The 16752-nt window shown below is 48.4% G+C and overlaps 1 protein-coding gene across 1 annotated transcript; it reads right to left on the reverse strand.

Moving 5' to 3' along the window:
- Positions 1-14490: 14490 nt before the first annotated feature.
- Positions 14491-15968, reverse strand: LOC149328945 (uncharacterized). Its single transcript, XM_089559649.1, has 2 exons — positions 15755-15968; positions 14491-14723 (listed from the first exon to the last, which is right to left on the reverse strand). The coding sequence occupies exons 1-2, from the start codon at positions 15966-15968 to the stop codon at positions 14491-14493; spliced, it is 447 nt and encodes a 148-aa protein (XP_089415775.1).
- Positions 15969-16752: the final 784 nt, after the last annotated feature.

The following is a 16752-nucleotide window of genomic DNA, read 5'->3' on the forward strand; positions in this document are numbered from 1 at the left end:
TCTACTTCAACCAAACAACTAAGAGGTGTATGATATTTACATGGTACGATAGCGGTGGCAATTGCAACAATTTCGAGACCGCAAAGGACTGCCGAAACGCTTGTCTAAACATAAAACTGGTACGAAAAACTGGCAGAACGCAAAAACCGAAACAATAAACTGTTCCTTGTGGCAGACACAAAATGCTTTTGCCGTCATCATGCAGCGAAACGCAAAAGTTTTTTTTAAGTTTTTATCGCGCCCTGGAATATAGGCCGAACCCAACGTCATCTATTAGCATAGCAAGGGTGGAAGCATTTTGAGGTTAATCGCCAGGATGCCACGCCGTGAAAACGTTCCTGTGAAAATGTACGCTGAGAAGTAGCAATAGCGTGTCCATTCTTTCTTTTTTTCATTATTTTTTTTTAATTTCGCACTTGAACGGGCTGTGTCCCGCTTAATGATCTCTCATACCTAAATCGCTATCAGATTCACAGTGCTGCTGGTGTTTTGAGCCAAAATGGAAAGGACACTGTTGCTTTTGAATTCTCGTATTAAGGGTCTTTAATTTGGGATTCGGATTTCATACATCTTCTAACTTTCCATTTAATATTCGTTTGTGAGAGCAGCAATTGTGTTTTATTATTCAAGGTCAGCGAATGAAAGGAAAGCAGGAGAAGTCGTTAACGAGAATCAGTTGGCACATATTTACGTGTTTTAAGGAAAAGGGTCAAAGTAAAAATTGGAGGGGGCACTTAAGTTACGCCTTAAAGGTATGATGCAAAAGATTTAATGGGTTAATGCCCAAATATGCGGAATTCATCACTCATACTTTGCTTCATACTTTCATACTCTTCTACTTTGAATTCATACTTTGCTTTCACAGATGCCAGGGAGTTGTCCTATCCCTCTTGGCGCGGTGGTGCTGTGGTTAATCGATGCACCCTTTCCGGGCAATGGGGTTTTGTTACCGATGGGTTTTGTTACGTGTTGCTCTTCCCAGGCAACCATTGGCGATCAATCATTAATTTCACTGCCATCTGCCACAGTGGCTTGCTTGCTCCCAATATGATGAGCAGGTTGTGATGGCGCCACAAAGTCGCTTGACCTAGTGCCTAACGTAGTTGGTCCTAAGGGGACTTTTCGCTCTCAACGCCGACGACGACGGTACCGGATTTGTTGCCGAACGGAAACCTTAGCGCTATCACCTTGAAACGATTGTGCCAGTGCAGGTGAGAACCCGCTAAGAATTCAGGCTTCCTAAGCTAAATCCTACTGAGAGTAGTCCAACCTCGCCGGTGGCAGCATCCGTAACTCGAACATAGCAACTCAATGGCTTGTGCTTTTTGTGCTTATTAACTCTACACCCAGGCACACTCGGATCGGTTGCTGGGTCGTCCCACATCGAGCGCGAAATTCTGTCTTGTCTACTTCTGGTGGTCACAATCTCGCGCTCTTTTTGCCACAGAAGCACATCATCTCGCAGCCTCTCTGCGCCCGCAAAACAGATGCACGCCTTCCAGACAAGGAACGCAGTCCCTCGAGGCAATGCCTCTGATAAACGGGAATGGTACTCTCGCAGAAATTCTTGAAATGGCCAATTCCTTCTATCTTCGAGGGCTGTACAACGGCTGAAAAATGAATAGTTTTTACAGCAAAACCGAATGACTGCTTGTTATACAAGCTGCACAGGCGCGAAAATTATCTTTTTTTTTTCTATTGGGAAACTCAGTGCATAGTCTACAACTAAAAGACAGGGTATATGTAAACCGAAGCGTATGCTTCGGTCACGGGGCGGCCCCGCGTACTGAAAAAGCAGTAGGCCCCATGGTCACGTATAAAAAACTTCTGCCCTTCCGATAGTGTACGGCGGCGCGCAAAATGCTTATGCTACACATTAGACTACTTATAAAAGGAAGTATCGGCTTCTATAGTATACGGCAGCACGGTGTGCGAGAAAAATCTTATTTGGACGCAGTCACGCATGGCAATCACCTCAGATGCCCGAAATATGAGTTTTAATTTAAATCCTTCATCAGCTGCTTATCAGACCAGGGTGCCGGCTGGCAAGGAAGAACTAGAATAATGATTTCCTTTGCTTTGTTTGGACATACTATTTCTCTTCATGGTCTGAAAACAGTACCAAACACAGCTCCTCAATATCTTCGAAGCACCGAGTCATAGAACTCTCATGGAACATGTAAAAATATTGTGTAATCAGCAGGCTCTGACACCACCCATTCCTTTTTGCAGAGTGAGACATGAAACTGAAGGTTTGGGACACGTGTCACGTTGTTCTAAAAACGTTCCTAGTGAACGTTGCGTCCTGAGAGTTCATCGTAAAACATGATGCTGGATTGCAGTCGCTTAGTTCCCCCAACTGGCTATAATACCGGCAGCTTAATAGTGCTTAAATATTTCTGAAAGTGATAGTGAAACTTGGAGCGCTCGTATTGCTTCCACATAATGCCAGAGACATCAATCTTGTCAGTATCCTCAACGCTGCCCTTTGTAACTGATCTTCATGCATCGGATTTCATGCAGAAAAACCTCGCAAGAACAAATTCTTCTTTCGTAGCATCAACAGTTTCCATCTGCAACTCAGTCTAGAAGTGAACAACATCCACATCATCGGAACCTCACATTTTAGTGCCAGGATTACTCCACATAACGCACTGCATTTAAAATCACAATCATATAAGGATTTATTGCTTTTCACAGTAGAACACATCATGAGCAAATATATATAGAGGCTCGTGGTCAAAGACTTTACTTGGTACCTTCGTCACTTAAAGAAATCCTCTTGACGACGTTTCCTGTTTAACTGGCAGTGGCCAGCAGTGACAGATTTTTGGGAAACAGCTGTTCGCACCGACTTACCAACCAGCGTTTCAGCGACTTCGCGTTCAAGTGAAAGCTCCTGGAGAGTCTATAGTAGCTTTCTGTTATATTTATTCTTTTGATTTTGCGCTGTCTTTTCTGGATTTGCCTGGGGTAAGGGCAGAGTCGTTAGGAACCATTCGGGCTGAAAAACTAGCTGATGTAAATTTTACTCCCCCGGCTTTGCGCTCGGATTTATCTACCACGGTCTTTTTAGTTTCTTTGGTGCTTGTCTCGGCGCGTGGATTGTGTGTCAGAAGAAAAAAATTGTTTTTTTACTCATGGTGATGGCTGTGGGCGGAAACACTCGTACGCCGGCGAAAGCATTGGCCGTTGATTGACTGTAGACATCATTCAGTCGTGCACTGTGAAGGGCTCACAACAGAAAGGCCAGATACTCGTTTCTGAGATTATGTTCTTTATTTGTGGAAGCCGATGTGCGAACCGATCAAAATATTTCTCCAGCATTTAAAGTGAAAACGGGCTTCCCTCTGTAGTTGACGGACCAGTCATTGCAAGGAGGAGTGAAGACAGGTTTTGGCGCTCCATATACCGATACAACAAACGGTTGCAGCCTGTGGCTTCACGGCGAGGGAAATGTCGGCAGGATGATAAAACTCCCTTTCCGACTGCGAATGGTGACGCTTGCGTAGCTTTGAGGATTATCTAGGATTAAACAAATGGGCTCTTTTTTTGAGGTTTGCATGCCTTGCAATACGCTGTAATGGAGGTAGACACATCGGCCGTGACATTCATTCTGACTTGTCTTCCAAACCCAGCGATCCAGCTGAAGCAGTATTAAAAAGAAAATTTTGATTGTCACCTGTACAAAAACTTACACCGGAGAGAAGGCATTCCCTACTGTATTAACTATGCACAAGAGGAGCACCAACTCACCGGGTACTGCTGGCATGACGCATAAGATTTGCTCATCTTCATGCTCTTCAACAGCATTTCATGATTCTCTAGGGAACTGCGTCAACTGTTCCATTCCTACAATTGTCCTAAAGTTCCCGGCTATCCGTTTTATTGCTGCCTTATTTAGCGTCCTGTAGCAGTCAGCATTCATGTTCTAGTTTGAACATCAATTTTCCATTTTTACTTCGTTTGCTCTCTTTTTTCCTGCCTTTCGTAATTTTTTTAAATTTGTTTTTGTGTACTTTAGGAGTACACATCGCCTTTCATTATAGGTGCAATGTTTATTCAACGTATTAATCGTTGAATTCACGTTTGTGCGAACTCTATTTTTCAATATACTGAGCCGCTGCTATTATTTTTTTCGAAACTTATGCGATTTCCACAAAGTACCAGGCTCCGCTGAGTGCCTAAAGCGTACACGCTGTTACGACTCAAGGTAGCAGCATCCCAACGCTGCCACCAGTTGGTACGGCTCGAGGTAGCGTGGCCAGTTGTTACGACACCAAGGGGGACTCGCACAGGATGAGGAACGGTCTGAACTTCCGAGTTGGAGATTACAAAAACAAGCAGATTTAATGGCAAGAAACTGAGACACTTATTTACAAAAATTTACAAAGGAAGAACAAGGAATCAAACGTTAAGAGTTCATAGCGTCGAGCGTCTGGAGGAGCCTGATACCCAAGGCTCAGAGCCACTGGATGAACCTATTACCGAAGGTCCAGAACCACACTGGATGAACCTATTACCGAAGGTCCAGAGTCACACTGGATGAACCTATTACCGAAGGTCCAGAGCGTTCGTACCCACTTTGGTCGCAGGTTATATAGCCCAAGGCTCCGCCCTTTCACCAGGCGACAATCCATCGCGACACAAAAGATCGGCACTAGCACCGCCATCGAAGACCTGTTGAGCCCCCTCACTAGGCGGTAACTCATCGTGGCACAAAAGATCGCCACCACACGTCACAGACGAAGCTCGCCAAGACACCTGTTGAGAGCCCGCACGTGGGAACTGGCGAGGAAGATGCTAAGTCCGCATTCCTATAGCATTGTGTCCTGTTGACGTCACAGCCGCAGCTGCGCAGGCTTCCTCTGATTCGTTCCGGGTTTTTTTTTTAAGACGAGGGACAACCTTTCTTCTCCTGTCGTCGGTTGCTTCTCGAAGGGGACGTCGTTTTCGCCGAGCCGAGTGTGGGAAGAGCCTCATCGGCCACTTCCCAGAAAGTCGCCGTTTTCTGTGAGGTCATCGTGGGGTCAAATGAAGCCAAACGACCCGTCAAAATTGCTGCTACGTTGAATCTCCCTCCGTTTCATCTCGGGTCTCAAGATGGGTCGTAACAATGCACAAAAAGAGAAAAACGGTAGCAGTGTCTTCCTAACGTCTCCTGTTGCTACCCAACTGACCTCACTAGTCTATAATTGATTGCACCGCTAAGAAGAGAGTACCTGCTCTCATCAACGCCTGAATGCTTTAGCTCAAACCAGTGTTGAAGGAAATGCCGCTCTTAGCGATGGCTATCGATGGCACTAGGGTGCGGCTTCCAAAAAAAAAAAAACACAGCGAGCAGTATAGGTGAATAGGTTTTTGAAAAATAGGAAAGTGACGAATATTATTTGTACTTCTCCCCCTCGTGCTTAACGTTAAAGGGGTTGTGAAAAAAAAATGAAGCTGCCCGATTTTAATTTTTGCTGCTTCCATAAACATTAGACATGCTAATTCCGAAATATTTCGACTCAATTTTGAGTCTGCATTTTATAAAGCCCGTTCGAAATCGCTGCCTTTTTGAGCTCATGAAACGACCATGCGCCGCCGTCGGCTGGCACACGCACTACTCGACTACGTCATTTTAAGATCTTCAGAAACGTAGAGATATCTTCAACTTTCTTTTGCCCTAAATAATAGCTTTATGAGAAATTCAGAAAGTGAAACAAGGTTTTCCAATTATTTGCACGCGTAATAGCACTCTGTTAAACTGCAGCGCGTGGTCATACATCAATCACTGACCTGGGACCAGTTTCGGTTTCGGTTCTGCTTCTCCATCCTCCTTGGCTTCAGTATCAGCGGCTCGACATAGCCTTGCTTACGTGAACCTATCTAGGTGGTGTTCCTTGACAGCGGTGGTTTGAGTCAGAGAATCGAGCTGAGCAAGGCCAGCCCATCTCGACGACTCATTCTTTACATGAACTTTTTTTTTTTTTTTTATTCGAGCTGTTTGCCATCAGGCATAATGAAAAAGGAAAGAGAGTTATAAAAAGGAGTGCAAACAAACCTCGCTTAAAAAGCGGCACAAGTTCGTGATATAGCGATTATCTAGAGTCCACTTGGTATAGTCGTCTGCAACGTCCCATCGCAGGCCAACCTTTCTTAATAAACGTCGTCTCACGGAAGCTGTAGCCGGGCAAGTCCACAGCAAGTGTTTTTCATCACACAGGTCGGGCGCAGCACCACAATGGGGACACTTGTCTGTCACTTCGTAACGTTTGTCACGCCACCGATGACGCACACAAGGAGTCAGAGCCGCTCCTGCCCGAATCCGGCGCACAGATACCTCCTCCTCCCGAGTGAGACTCCGGGGGAGAGGGTACGAACACGGAGGAATTAGAGCGCGTGTTCGCTGACGCAAAGACTGTTTCTCGGAAACATGGGACAGGAACGGATCTGAGGGAAGAGGGGAAGGTGGCGGGATATCGGATGTGTCAAGGTGTGTCATTGCATCCACATGAATATTATGCGGATCCTGGGCATGCCCGCGAATCCAGTGTATACGCACAGGACAGGGGTATTTTGTGCAAAGTTGGTGAATGGATTGTGTAACTTGGAATGTGCGCCGGACAGCCTTAAGCTGTTTAAGGGCGGCAAGGGAGTCGGTGTAAATGTGTACAATATTGAAAGTAGGTACGAGTGGAAGGGATGCAATGGCATTGTGTATCGCCTGAAGCTCCAAGGCCAGGGGGGAGCAAGTATCCGAGCTATATGTAGCGCGGGAGTTGAGATGAGGATGTGAGGGACTGTAAACTGCAGTAACTCCCTGCACTGCTGTGTGTGATGCATCGGTGTATATTATGCACCCTGAAGGAAGATGGGCGGCTGATATCGGCGTCGAAGCAGAGGGGCGATTGTCTGTGAGCTGACAGTATGACCAAGGGGGAAGAGTCTGTAAACGATGAAGCTGAAGCGACATCTTGCGTGCTCTGTTTGCCTCACGCTGGTCGATAAGTTCACTCAATGTATTAAGTTGAGCGTACTCTTGGAGAATGGGTATGGGTGTGATACGCGGAAGATAAGTTATGGCGCGCATAGCCTCCCGATTGATTGATTCAAGGGAGTCCCACTGTCGTCGGGTGAGGCGATGAAATTGCGCTTGGTACACAATCCGCGGCTGAAGGATGGAGCGCACGAGCTGACGGGCAGTATCAAAACGCGCTCCGCCAGAGCGCATAGCTATGCGTCGAATCAGACCGAGAGTAGCGTGAGCCGATTTACGGGTCGCGTTTAGCCACGGAGTCCCAGTCCCAGATGCATGAAGTAGAAGACCTAGAACACGCACACTTTCAACTTGAGGAATTGGAGAATTGTCTACCGTAAAGGTAAAAGGTGCTGCTTTCCGTAAGCCACTTCTGTTGCCAATTCGAATGAAACAAGATTTATTACACGAGAGGGTCAGACCCAAAGGGGGTAGTCGTGATGTTAAGGCATCCAGCGCTTGCTGAAGCGCCGACTGTTGCACAGACGCATCTGGATTACAGGACCACAAGGTTATGTCGTCGGCGTACGCAAGGACGCGCACAGAAGGAATTTTCTCTAGGGCTCGGACAAGAGGTATAAAAGTTACATTAAATAATGTGGGGGCGAGGACGGAGCCCTGGGGTACACCGCGGTTGGAGGTAAAGTGACCAAAAGGCTTCCCATGGATACGTACACTGAAGGTTCTGTTTGTTAAAAATGAGTGAATTGAAAGGAGAAAGCGATGCGGGAGACCGAGATCTTGAAGGGTGCCAAGAATAGAAGAGTGTAGGACGTTGTCATATGCCTTTGTGATGTCACTCGCGATCACCGTGCGAACAAGATGACTATGGGGAGAATGGTTTAGTACGTCCGCAGCCAAAACAGCCAGACCGTCTTCTGTTCCAATGTGAGGGCGGAACCCAATTTGAGATTCTGGATAACAATCATTCGATTCCAGCCACCACGACAAGCGAGCTGCTAGAATGTGTTCATAAAGCTTGCAGATAGTAGGCGTAAGTGAAATAGGGCGGAGGGCCGAAAGAGAAACCGGCGGCTGACCTGATTTGGGGATTGGGACAACGATTGAATGTTTCCACTCTGCAGGAATAACTCCAGAATGCCACACCTCATTGAATGTATCAAGGAGGGAATGTTGAGCAGGTCCTTCCAAGTTGCGAAACAACGAGTTAGGTACACCGTCATGCCCGGGAGCAGTGCTTGTTTTGAGGCGATCTATGGAGGCCAGCAATTCTGCCATGGTAAAATCTGAAGTAACCTCATCAGGGGGCTCAGAAATCGATAATATGGGAGAAGGGGTAGGGAGGCAGTCATGATGTGGGAAAAACTGACGGGCTGCTTGTTGTGCAAATGAAGTTTCATCCACATTCAGAGCCAAGCGAATGCTCTTGGTATAATCAGCTACTTGAGAAGTGCGTTCCATGGCGTGAAATACCCGCCAAAGATGTCTATTACCCTGTGTAGAGGAGAGGCGGGCACACCATGCAGCCCAGCGTTGTCTGCTAAGTCGCTTTGAGTAGCGCCGCGCACGTGCAGTAGCCCGATGAAGAGCTGGAAGAGCTGAAGGGTCGTCGGGATTACGAGAAGCATAATGATCCGCCCTGCGACGAAGAGCCCAGAGATTAAGGAGATGCATGTCTGGGTTCGGATCATCCTCATTTACAGTAGTGGCGAATGTATGAGTGGACAAAACAGCTGAGAGGGTAGACAGAACAGTAGATGGGTTCAGCGTAGACAACCTATTATCTGCGCGTACGGAATCCCATGATGTAAAGCGCACGCTGCGGCGTATTTTCCGGAGACGCGAAGTTGTGATGGAGATTAAAATAGGGCTGTGATCACTGCCCCAAGTGTCTGGTTCAACATTCCAACGAGGGTAGCCGGGCCCTAACCACCAAGACAAATCAGGCGAATACGGACCACCCCGAGGGCGCGTTGAAGTTTGCGGTTGATTTAGTAGTTGAAATGAATGATCTAGAAAGGTGCCATGAATGTGAGCACCCCGGGAGGAATCCAAAGGGTAGCCCCACGATGTGTGAGCGCCGTTGAAATCTCCGCCAACTAAAATAGGGGTGCCCGAGTAGTTATTACGGAGAAAACGAATCCAACCTAGGTTGGGAGACACTGTTCCCGGACGACCATAGAAAGATACAAGTATCAGTGGTGTATGTGCAGGTTTTACGAGAAGGCCAACGACCTCCTGGCGAGTGTTGCACCACCGTGAAAGATCGATCGGTGTATGGGGAACCGAACGATGAACATAAATTGCAGATTTACCGGGATGGAGGGAGGAAGCGATGCAGCGGCGATCAGGGATGGAAGGAGAATGGTACGCGCAGAAACCAGAGAGGCGAGGAAGGGAATTGTGCTCTTGAAGAAGGAAGGCCCAGGCCTTGAGTTTGCCGTCACGCAGGCGGATGTTCACTTCAGATGACTTATTGGCAAAGCCACGGCAGTTCCATTGCACCACCAGAGATGATGCACTAGCCATGGCGAGGCCGAAGAGCTTCAACGATCAGGGTGGTCAACTGCTGCATGAGTGCCATTATTTTCTCCACTGCCGGGGAGTGCACATTAGATGGGACCTCGGCGCCGTTATGTGGCTCAGTGCTGTTTGGAGATGAGTCGTGAGGAGGTAGCTCGTTCGCTATGTTTCTTCGAGATGGCTGTGAGCGCCGCTGTTCTCGACGCTTAGTGAGATCCTCTAAGTGGCGACGAGCCTCTGCGATGGCATTGTCGAGAGCGGTGTCTTCATCTGTGGTGTCCGTGGCTTTACGTGTTGATGTGGGCTTCCTTCCTCGACGGTGAACAGCTTGTGCGTAGGAAAGTGGCTGAGTGGAAAGTGGCTGCTTCTAGACGCTCATCTACGAATTGCGAAGTCCGCGTGCGCTCTACGTCTGGGGTATGTGAGGGCAGGATGTTCGAGGTTGAGCTTCTGGCTGTAAATATCGGAAAAAACTGGAAACCCTTCTTTCCGCGGTTTAGAGAAACATGACGTGCCGTTTGCCTCCTCGTAGTTTATGCTGATAATATTATCTAAAAACGTTGAGCTGGGAGTAGCAGACGACGCGCTCATCCTAAAGCGACCGCAGCGCCACCGCCTAGACGGCGATCGCGTGGGGCCGCTCTGCTCTCTGGCTCGCCGGCACAGTATCCCAACTGTCTTTATCTAGAAACGTTGGGCTAGACTAGGCGCGGTAAGCTTCGCCTGGTCAGCCTGGCTCAACCTCTCAGCTGCGTCGGTGTTGCGCACATCGTAGCAGTTGTCAGTGCAGCGTTTTCTCATGCGAGATGCCTCCACCAGCAAGAAAGAAGACCGAGCGTTGGTGCTTTGTGCCTGGGTGTGACACGGGATACAGGAAAACGTCTGAGAAAGTCTCTTTGTTCCGCGCCCCTGCCTGCCAAGAAATGTTGGCCAAGTGGTCTCGAGCGATCCCACGGGCCGACAAGGCGTTGGAGGAGAATTCTGCAGTTTGCGAAAGACACTTCGACTCACGGTACGTAGCCAACATTTTTAGCTGGGCTTGTGGGTGAGACTTATTGGAATGTAGAAAGCGTCTAGAATAAACAGAAGTGTGACACGTGTTATCGGCGTGCTGTGTGACGGTACATAACGCATTGCACGACATTCTCGCAGCATGCCCATCCTGCTCTTTAACGCTAGCTCAAACTGATCACCATGGTCTGTTCTTTCTGTTGCCTCTAGGTTTATCGTTCGTGACTTCAAGCACATTATTAATGGAGCTGAGGTCTTGATACCGCGCTCCATTCCTGCCCTCTCAGAAGACGCAGTACCTACTGTATTTCCTACCCTACCGAAATACATACAGTTTCCCCCCTCATTTGTAAATAAATGTTTTCATGACCAGATATGTGTTGCTTCATTGTATACAATCGTCGGAGATTGCTTACGTGAGCGTCAAGCTGGCATACATGCTACAGGTTCACAATCGGGGACATATGGTTTGCGCGTTGGGGCGCCTTCAGCCAACGCGACTGCAGTTTCGAGGTCCTACGGCACGCATTACAACCTGCTCTTCTCGCCGTAGTGGCTGCGTTTCGATGGCGGCGCAACGCAGAGAGTCAGTGCACGTTAAAGAAACCCAAGTGGTTGAAATTATCCTGAAACCTTCCACTACGGCGTCCCTCGCATCCTGGGCAGCGTCTCGAAATGTGCACGCACAAAACGCGCTTCAGTACACCTATGCAATGCAGACTGGGCTTGTGAAGCAGCATATTCCACGGGAATAATGATGCGAGTTGACGAAACATTATTTTATGGTAAAGATTCATTCTTTGACACTCACAAAAAACGCGCTGTAAGCGAAATAAGCCCATTTTCGCCTCGGTGCTAGAAATTTAGCCTACGCTGGGGTGGCTACCTACGCGATGCGCACATTTCGGCTGCTCACCTTACCGCGCCTCTGCCGTCAGCGCCGCCACACGGCATCGGTGCGCGGCGGGGCCAAGCTTCTCCGGCCGGTTTTCACACCTTCCCAGTCTAGCCACCCTAACGGTGCCACATTGGAGTCAATATACGTGCTGTAACCTCGGTCAACTATGGCTAAACAGGCCTCGCTAAGCCGCCATGTTGTGTTGACGACAGAAGCCTCTGATTGGCTTCTTAAAATGACGTTTGCTGAGAGTTGAGGGGGACGCGCGATGGGAAACCGAAATTTAGTTTTTTTCGCTATGCAATCAACCCAGACGATGAAACGAACCAAAGTATACTGTAGAATGAAGGGTCAGAATTCCAAATACACACGTCGTTCAAAATTTTCGGAAAACGTTTCACGACCCCTTTAAAGAACAACAGGCTACTTAGCTGCGCTTTGTTATCGACCTCTTTGTCGTTTCTTCCCACGAAAAACTTCCACAATAAAGAGTGCTGGTGTTGAGAGCAACTATATTCTGAAAAAAACTGTTTTAAGCGGCGCTACCCTTGCTAGTCGATTTGACGTGCTTGACGTGCCTGAAGAAACTATTATTGTCAGTAGGTATAAGCCAACAAGCATAGAAGGGTGGCTGAATGATTTTATTTTGTTTTTTAAAGTGGGATATTTATTATATTGGTTATAAAATGAAATCATACAGATAGAGCTATTTAATACTCAATTGTTTCTTGGATTATATGTCACAAGGAGAGATTCCAATCGCCCGTTTCCGTAGTGCATGCGTCGGCTATGGACTTAATAGCTTTTGAAGACTAAAACGCCTTTTATCAAGGGCGGTCAAATACCTCTTTTGTCATATCCTATAGCTGACATGCTCAGGGAAATCCAGAAGCAGATGAGGTACATCAAGATTGCGATAAAAGAAGAAGGCAATTATTCTTAGCCCCTTATACTCTTTTTTGTTGCGAAAACAACACTAGGCTAATGGCTTAGCGATTTCGCGGAGCTCTGGAAAGGCCAAACTGTGAATGCGCGAGGAGCCGGTGACGTCACACGGAGCACAGCTGGCGCGCCGGGGCAGCCGCTGGAGTCGCGCCGTGCGCTCTCCATCGCCTCGCCGCCAGTCTCTCTCTCTCTGTCTCTCTCCCTCTCTGATGCACAGTAGCGATTGCGCATCGCCATCTGCGTGGTTTGTGGTGTACATGAAATTGGCAGTGGCTTAGCTCTGCTATGACAGGTTATGCGTAGCGTTAGGTGAGGGTGAGGTGTCCACATCTCGGTGGGCACCTGAACCAGAGGGAAGGCGCATAACTGCCCTCTAGGAGCAGCGGATAACCCAATCACGCTTTAAGCTAAGTGGTGGTAGTGACAGGTGTGCGCTGCATGCGTTGGCATTGACAACGTTGTGCCAGAAACGCGGCGCTGAAGCCATAGGCCGACGGCGTTCGTTGCGTTCATTGGCATTGGCATGACCACATTTTGCACTCCGATCATTTTAAGGAAAGGAAGCGCGCATAATGGCTGCCAGCGTCAGTGGACGCCTGAATCGTGCTTATAGGTATGTGGGGTGATGAGAGAGATATGTGAGCTGTAGGCATTAACACGGTTGTGCCAGAAACGCGGAGCGATGGCGGCGAAACGCAAAAGGCGCCCGTGTGCTGTGCGATGTCAGTGCGCATTAAAGATCCTCAGGTGGTTGAAATTATTCCGGAGACCTCCTCTACGGCACCTCTTTCCCGCTTTCTTCTTTCACTCCACCATCCTTCCTTCCCTTACGGCGCGGTTCAGGTGTCCGCCGAGATATGTGAGACAGATACTCTGCCATTTCCTTCCCTCAAAAACCAAACCAACCAAGCCATAGGCCATTGGCCTTCATTGTATTCGTTGGCGTTGTCAATGTTTTACACTCTGAGTCGACCAAGAAGGTCTGATTTGGAGAGCGCAACTGGCAGCAGCTTCCAGGGGAGCCCTAGACTAAGGGCAGCGGACCTTTGTACAAGCAGATGGATGAAGCCATCTGACAGCCGCAGAAGAAAACCAAATCTAGAGCTTAATAAAGTTGTTCACTCACTCACTCACTCACTCACTCACTCACTCACTCACTCACTCACTCACTCACTCACTCACTCACTCACTCACTCACTCCGATCTTTCTAAGGAAAGGAAGGCGTGCCTACCTTGGGGCGAGCGCGCGCATCGAGGCACGCCAACTGTGAGTAGTGACGTCACTTGCTCCTCGCGCATGCGCAGTATGGTCGTGAAAGAGCACGCGAAACGGCGAGACTGTGGGCAATGTAGTACCTCACGCAACAATATATGGCTACGCGCAGATGTTGCTTTCGCAATCCTCCAGGTTTAACCAGAGCTAAACCACAGCCAATTTTTTGTTTTTAATGCGTCTCCATTACAACGGTCTCTCACAGTGGGAAGTGCTACCGCCACCACGCAGGACGCCTCGCTATTCTTGTGACATCAGCGCAACCTGCCCGCCATGACAGCTGGCAACTTGCGCACCAGATAATAAGAAAAATGCCCACCGTAGCAGGCCACAGTTAAATATTGATTGGTCGTGCGTGGTTGCTCGAGAAGAGCAACGTCGGTCCCACAAGCTTCAGGAATGGCTGCTTTCAAAATAACCACCTGCATTGCCAGTAGCGTATGGCTTGGCCTCAGCCGTGGTATGTGGACTCCCAGCGATATGTTAATTTAAAGTAAAATCTGACCGATTCCGCATTTATGCGAATTGACCCATAAAATCTATCGTACCACAACCTTACGCGGATACACAACAGAATTCCAGCACCGGAACACGCCAATGCATTAAAACGATCCATTGATTGCTCTTGCTACTCGTCTTCAGCGAGGAGTCCCATGATTCTGATTTCACGTCGTAGCAGAGCTGCTACGGCTCAGCAGGTCAGAAAAGGTCAGAAACGGCGGGAAAGAAATTGTCGGATTTTAATGAGCAGATTTAGCTGATCAAATAAATATCGCTGTATTGATAAATACGTGCAGTGCATGTCTAGTCATTCGGCAAAGCGTTCTCGAGCTGCAAGGCGCGTCGGCCCGCTGACATTTAGTCTGAGCGGAAGATGCGGCCAAATACCGCGGCCGCCAGCCGCCATAAGAGGGCGTACACCTTCTCGTCGTGGCGGATGAACATGAAGGCGAGGAAGAGGACCGACGCCAGGGTGACGAGCCCAACGGTGGACAGCAGGCAGCAGCCGGCAAGCGCGACGGGTCGGCGCCTGTAGCGGTAGTGCCACGCCGTTCCACCGGGGAGTGGGGACTGATTTAGTGAAGCCGGATCTGCAATGAAAAACTAAAACATAAAATGTTTGCAGCCTAAGAATGACAAACCACTCAATCGTGGTTTATGGTTTATGGGGTTTAACGTCCTAAAGCGACTCAGGCTATGAGAGACGCCGTAGCGGAGGGCTCCGGAAATTTCGACCACCTGGGGTTCTTTAACGCGCACTGACTACGCACAGCACACGGGCCTCTAGAATTTCTCCCCCAAAGAAATTCCGCCTCCGGGGTGACTCCCAGCCGCGGAGGCGGAATTTCTTTGGAGGCCCGTGTGCTGTGCGATGTCAGGGCACGTTAAAGAACCCCAGGTGGTCGAAATTTCCGGAGCCCTCCGCTACGGCGTCTCTCATAGCCTGAGTCGCTTTGGGACGTTAAACCCCATAAACCATACACCATAAACCGTTTTTTTTTGTCGCATGAAGATAGTGCTCGCAGTTCCCTATTTGAAATCTCCGTCAGATTTAGACTTCAAACTAAGATTAAGCATCCGCAGCCATTGCAAAATAAAATACGCTCAAGCTGCCAGTCTTCCTCTTCGACCGTTATAATATCCTGCGTGCCCTTCTCCTCCTAGCGATATGTAGGTAATCTCTAGAGCGCTTAGGTAGCGGAGGCTTACAACTCGACAGTTTGAGAGTTTGGTTTGGTTTATTATGGTTTAACGTCCCAAAGCGACTGAGGCTATGAGGGACGCCGTAGTGAAGGGCTCCGGAAATTTCGACCACCTGGAGTTCTTTAACGTGCACTGACATCGCACAGCACACGGGCCTCTAGAATTTCGCCTCCATTGAAATTCAGCCGCCGCAGCCGGGATCGAACCCGCGTGTTTCGGGCCAGCAGCCGAGCGCCGTAACCACTTAGCCACCGCGGCGGGGTGACAGTGTGAAAGCTTGACACCCGCTTGTTACCACTGACAAATTACATGCTCCTCTCTGAAAACCCAGCTGCGTAACACTTCTGCTGACTATCGTGCTCGGTATTTAGGCAGTTGTTTCGCAAAAAGAAAACAAATTTTTCAATCATCTTTTCACCTTGAGCCCGGGCCAAGTAGTCTAGGGGTGAGATGCTCCCGCGGTGTTCCTCGCAATCCGCAACGCTGGCGTCGTCTTGCTCACGTACTGTGCCGCAGCTTACGTTTGACGGGCTGCCCATGGTTGTTGGCGAAAGCCTACGGTGGAGCTCAGGAGCAGAACAGTGATCCTTGGTGGCCTTATTCGTCATCTTGGCCGCGTCATTCTCGGCCATGCTTCACGGCCTAAGCTTCGCTTCTTCTTTCTTCTTCTCTTCTGGCGCGGCTACTCTGGGCGATGTGTTCTTTTTTTCGGGCAGACCTCTTATTTTGCCAAAATCGCAAAGTACGTCTTATAAACAGTGTAAAGGTGACGGGAAATAATTTTGCCCAGCCACGTGTTCTAAAATAAAGACTAAATCAATCTAGAGGCCCCTTCGGAAAAACCTCGAAACCTTCACTGTTCAACTTGCTGACAGGCGGAGTCGTGCATCAGTCTGAAGTATGGCTGCGTCAAAAAAAATGAAGTTGAAAACATCTGCTGGCAGCCGATCCAGAAACTACTCCTGCTGCTTCGAATAGTGCCGTAATGGAAGTCGCAATGCACTCTAAGCAGTCACAGTGTATAATGACGTAATTAAAAGAACTCTCCTGACTCCAGTACTTTGTCGTTGCTGTTTGGAACTCTATTCGCTTTGTTAGAGCAGATGACAGGCAGAGCGCAGGGAATAAGAATACAAGTTGCTTGGATTATGGTGCATAATTTATGGCCATAAGAATTTACTGCAGCTGTAGCAGCAGCAGATGCAGTAGCTGGTATCTGGTATGCTGCGATATGGCTTATTTTCAAATTTGTGATTTCGATTTGTGGCAGTCATTGTATACCTATCAATTATAGATATCATTTTATTTTAAAATTTGCCTTTTAGAATCTTGTGGCCTTGTGACGTCATGCATTTCTCGACCAGTCAGCGAATATTGTGGCACCAGACTTTCCCGAGTAGAAAACGCACTATATTT

The sequence above is a fragment of the Amblyomma mixtum genome, chromosome 9, assembly GCF_055824585.1.
Source record: "Amblyomma mixtum isolate Tamu chromosome 9, ASM5582458v1, whole genome shotgun sequence".
NCBI lineage: Eukaryota > Metazoa > Arthropoda > Arachnida > Ixodida > Ixodidae > Amblyomma > Amblyomma mixtum.

Coding starts and splice junctions, on each gene's coding strand:
- LOC149328945 (XM_089559649.1), bottom strand. CDS start 15,968: ATGGCCGAGAATGACGCGGCCAAGATGACGAATAAGGCCACCAAGGAT. Junction 14,724..15,754: donor CTACTTGGCCCGGGCTCAAG/GTGAAAAGATGA, acceptor TTTTCATTGCAG/ATCCGGCTTCACTAAATCAG.